Here is a 5,756-nt window from a genome sequence, read left to right as displayed (position 1 = left end):
TGGACCATTTGTTGTCCACCATTTTTCAGGTGTGGTTTTTTGTGAACCCTGGCCACTTTTTGAGAAAACTTCACTTATTTTATTTCTTGCCTTCGTCACATGAGGATTCTTCCCTGCATCGTTTACTGATATATCTTTATCCAAACATAAATCTCTTAAATCTCCAAAAGTATACATCATAGAACGTAAGAAGTCGGAAGGTATTTTTCCACTTTTTAACTGGTTCTCTGCTTCACTGTTACCACCATATTTTATATAATACTGCCAATGAACAAATGTCTCTGCTGCTCCTGTTTTAATAAAAGCATTTTTCAAATCATCAGGTTTATTTATATTTTGTGTTTCACTATTATCTGATAAATAATGTACACATAGTTTTTGTCTCCTAGGTGGCATACATGCATTTGTATGACCAGTTTCAAAATGTTTATCTTCACAAGTCCATTTAGGATATGATGTGTCTTGTGCATCCTTAATTTTTGGATTACACCCACCTATTGCACCAGTGTTGGTGTCTTTTGTCTGCATAAGTGATTTCACCACATCACACGGTGTCGAACTATCGCACGCGCACGCCTGTACGTAACCACTAGGGTGATGGCGGAACACATATTTGTCACTAGTAGTATCACAGAATTCTTTTTGTTGTTGACATTCAGTATTTTTTAGTTCTTGCTGTATATATCCTTCAGCAGTAGAATAAGTGGTATTACTCTTATTTTCTTTCTGTAATTTCTTTAAGAATTCATTAAGATATTTCTGATTTTCATCATTACTAGGAGTACTACTACTACTAGATTTTGCTTTTCCATATAATTCTTCGTACTGTTTTTTTGTTTTTGCCAATCTTCTTTCCATTTTGTAATAAAATCACTATATGCTTTGCATTTATCTTGACATTGTTTACATTTGCTGGTATTACATGTTGTATTGTTAGTACCAGTTTTACATGTGTCACACACCTGTTTCACCTTGTCATACTCGTCTTTTTGTGCCTTGCAGTACCACTCGGACCATTCGGTTAACCAACGAAGACGTTGCGGGATGTAGTCATCAAGTGGACACTTATGAACATTATTGTAATCACAATCTGTGTTTGTTATATTATTTTGTTTTAGTGCACAATCCATTGCTTTCCATATATCTTTTCTGTTAAGTTCCCACCAGTGTTCTCTAAGTTTGGTATATGGATCCTCTTCATTGGAATACGTGATTCCTTGAGTAGCGTTTTTTTTAATTTTATCAAATATATCTCTCAAATGTTTTTGCAAATCTGCGTTACCATTTTCTTTAGTCCATATATCTCTTCCTCTAATTATATCCCCTATATCAGCAAAACTATTACGTACAGATCGACATATTGTCTTCTTATCTTTGGTGTCAGATACAGTACTTTTGCCATTTAGGTTATATTGTTTATAGAGTTCTATTATTTTTTCTGCTTCATATTTTGCTGCTAACATTACATCCCCCAATAATGAATGCTTGGCTTTATCACCTTTAAATCCTTCATATTCCGTTTTCAAATTTTCTAAGTTCGAAGTACACATATCTAATCTTCTAGGAGGAAATAATACTTTTTTGTGCTCTTCATTAACATCGGTACGCGTTTTCCATTGTAGTCCTACAGCAAATCTCTGGTTCGTTTTATCTTTCCCTGTACCTTTTCCGGTACAGGGGCCATCATGGTCAGTATTACCATCAGCCGTAGCACTATATGTACGTTTATCATTAGTATGTTTTTCTTTCTCAAGATTACATGCATCGCTATCCATTTTAGTACCATCCTTTCCAAATTTTGCCTCGGATAAATCTCCTTTCAACTCCCCCTCATTAACATGACCAACTTTACCACCCTCTTTTGCATCCTTGTCTATATTGCTTTGAAAAACCCTTGCTATAGTCTCTACCGTGGCATTTGGTCTACCACTGTTTGTGCCACACGCGGCACTAGAAGAACCAACACCACTCCGACGACATTGTGCTTATATGTGGTATGTATATATATATATATATATATATATATATATATGTATATCACTATCTCTTACATTTGAAATATATTAAATATTTATATTTCTTATAAGGTTTTGCCATTTTCAACATATCGTGGTATATATATATAGTGATATACAAATACAGTGGTATATATATATCGTGGCACAAAATACAGTGGTACTACAAATATAGTGGCATATTATTATGAATAGGAATGATAATATCATTATATTCATAATGAAAATATCATTACAAATATACATAATAATATTATAATTAATATACATAATGATATTATTATAATAATGATATTATTATGAATATAATAATATTATTATTATAATAATATTATTATGTATATTATTATGTATATTTGTAATGATATTATATTATTATGAATATAATGATATTATAATTCTTATTCATAATGATATTATTGAAATATACCACTATAGTGTATATATAACAAATACATAAAAATATACGTATATTTATGTTTGTAATTTTATATTTATTATTTGTTTTTCGATTATTTTGTAGTATTATATATATATATATATATATATATATATATATATATATATATATATATATATATATGTAAGAATACGTATTTTTTTATACATATATATATATATATGTATGTATGTAATAGGTATCGATATATATATACATATATATCAAAATAAAAATATAAAAATATATGTTTGTATATTTATATTTTGTTCGAAACGTTTTCATATAAAATATATATAAAAAACATAATATATTTTTTTTTTTATAAAAAAATACAAAATACAAAAATAAAAAAAAACAATAACAAAATACAAAATATATATATGTTTATATATGTTTATTTCTCTATGTCCTCTTGGCCTCTTCGTGTCGTCTCCTCGCCTCGTGTCGTCTCGCCAAAAAATTAAATATATATAGTATATGTTGTAGATAAAAAAAAATATATATATGTATGTATATATATATATATATATATATGTATGTATATATATATATATGTATGTATATATATATATATATATCACGATATGATATGAGATACGAAATATATAAGATTTGTATTTTTTTTGTATTTTTGTGTTTTTTTGTATTTTTTTGTATAAGTTGTATAATATATATATATTACAAAATATAAAATATAATTTATTTTAAAATATAAAATAATATGTTTGAATATATTACGAAATATAATATTATATATTATAAAATATAATTTATTATGAAATATAAAATAATATGAAATATAAAATAATATGAAATATAAAATAATATGAAATATAATATAATATGAAATATAATATAATATGAAATATAATTTATTATGAAATATAATTTATTATAAAATATAAAATAATATGAAATATAATATGAAATATAAAATAATATGAAATATAAAATAATATGAAATATAATTTATTATGAAATATATTTGATTAGGAAATATAAAATATAATTTATTATCAAAAATAAAAAATAATATAATATATTATGAAAAATATAACATAATATATATATATATATACCTATAAACCTATAAACCTATATATATATATATATATATACCACCACGAAATATAATGTACCACAGTATTAATATAACCACAGTATCTATTACCACAGTATTAATATTACCACAAAAAAAGTAACCACGAGTATTAATATTACCACAGAAAATATATACCACAGTATTAATATTACCACGATATGTATACCACGTGATAGAAAAATATTACCACAATATGTGGTGATTACCACTATATTGTGATATCACAACATATGTGGGTATTTATATATATGTGGTAATATGTATACCACTACATGCACGTGGTATAACAAACACGTGGCTAAAAATATACCACTACATATATGTGGGTATTTATATATATGTGGTTATATATATATACCACTATATACACGTGGTTAAAAATATACCACTATGTATATGTATACCACTAGAGCAAGTGGTTGTCACTACATATGTGGTTACATATACACGTGGTGATATATATATATACATATGTATATGTATACCACTATGTATATATATACCACTGTGTGTTTGTACCACTATGTGTGTTTCAAATCCACATAGTACGTCCACCACACCACAAATATATATATATATCCACAAAATATGTATATATATATATATATACACATAAATATATGTAAATATATATATCTATGTTGGATATATATAGAATATAGAAATATAAACACATACATATACGCTTATATGTATATATATAGTGTATATGTATGCATTTATATTTCTATATTCTAGATATATGTATATAAATAGATATATATAGATATATATATTTATGTGGGTATATATATATATATATATTTTGTGGATATATATATATATTTGTGGGTAGTTATTTTTAATATTTTGTGTTACTTTATATAATAATTAATTATTTTTTATTTTATTTTTGGTATACATAGACATTTCATAATGTAATTACATGATGTTATACCTTAGGTTTTCTTTTTTTATAGATTTTCTTTTTTTATACGTATATATATATATAGAACTTCAAATAATTCAATTTGTATGAATTGGAACTTAGGAAATTAATAAACGTCATTTTTTAGGATAATGATACCTATTTGTGTATTTGATTTCATGATTTTCAACATTTAAGGTTTCTACACTATTTTTTTGACGTTTGTGTGTTTTTATTTTGGATGTATTTGATTTTTGTAGGTTTTTTGGTTTTCATATTTTGATTTTTTATATTTTGATTTTCATATTTTGATATTTGTGTGTTTGGATTTTGAGTTTTGAGATTTTTAGGTTTTGATTTTTTAGGTTTTCATATTTTGATTTTTAGGTTTTCATTTTGATGTTTTTGATTTTTAGGATTTGATTCTTAGGTTTTTAATTTTGATATTTTGATTTTCATATTTTGATTTGGATGTATATGATTTTTTAGGTTTTGATTCTCATATTTTGATGTTTTGATTTTTAGCTTTTGATTTTTTTTAGGTTTTGAATTTTCATGTTTTTGATTCTCATATTTTGATTTAGATGTATTTGATTTTTAGGTTTTTTGTTTTCATATTTTGGTTTTTGTGTGTTTGGATTCTCATATTTTGATTTTTATAGGTTTCTGATTTTGATATTTTTGATTTTTGTGTGTTTTGATTTTCATATTTTGATTTTTGTACGTTTTTGATTCTCACATTTTCATTTTTATGTTTTTGGTTTTCATATTTTTTTTTTTAGGTTTTAATTTTTTAGGTTTTGAGATTTTTAGGTTTTGATTTTTGTGTGTTTGGATTTTTGTGTGTTTTGATTTCTTATGTTCTGATTTTTAGGATTTGATTTTTATGCTTTTGATTTTGATATTTTGATTTTCATATATTGATTTTCATGTTTTCATTTTTACGCTTTTGATATTTTGATTTTCATTTTAATATCTTGATTTTGATATTTTGATTTCTTATGTTTTGATTTTGATATTTTGATACTCATATTTTGATTTTTAGGTTTTTGGTTTTCATATTTTGATTCTCATATTTTGATTCTCATATTTTGATATTTAGGTTTTTGATTCTTATATTTTGATATTTAGGTTTTTGATTTGGATGTATTTGATTTTGATATTTTTCATTTTTGTGTGTTTTGATTTTTAGGTTTTGATTTTTGTGTGTTTGGATTTTCATATTTTGATTTTTTAGGTTTTGATTTGGATGTATATGATTTTGAGGTTTTGAATTTTTAGGTTTTGATT

General features: G+C 24.4%; 1 pseudogene across 1 annotated transcript; it reads right to left on the bottom strand.

Annotated features, from left to right (window-relative positions):
* On the bottom strand, positions 1-2,097 carry PADL01_0035800 (annotated as a pseudogene). Its single transcript has 3 exons — positions 2,042-2,097; positions 908-1,968; positions 1-818 (listed from the first exon to the last, which is right to left on the bottom strand). Coding segments are annotated over exons 1-3 (1,935 nt in total).
* Positions 2,098-5,756: the final 3,659 nt, after the last annotated feature.

The sequence above is a fragment of the Plasmodium sp. gorilla clade G2 genome, assembly GCF_900097015.1.
Source record: "Plasmodium sp. gorilla clade G2 genome assembly, contig: PADLG01_00_61, whole genome shotgun sequence".
Taxonomy (NCBI): Eukaryota; Apicomplexa; class Aconoidasida; order Haemosporida; family Plasmodiidae; genus Plasmodium; species Plasmodium adleri (nom. inval.).
Note: the sequence above shows the minus strand (reverse complement) of the source record. Positions and strands in the feature narration are given on the sequence as shown.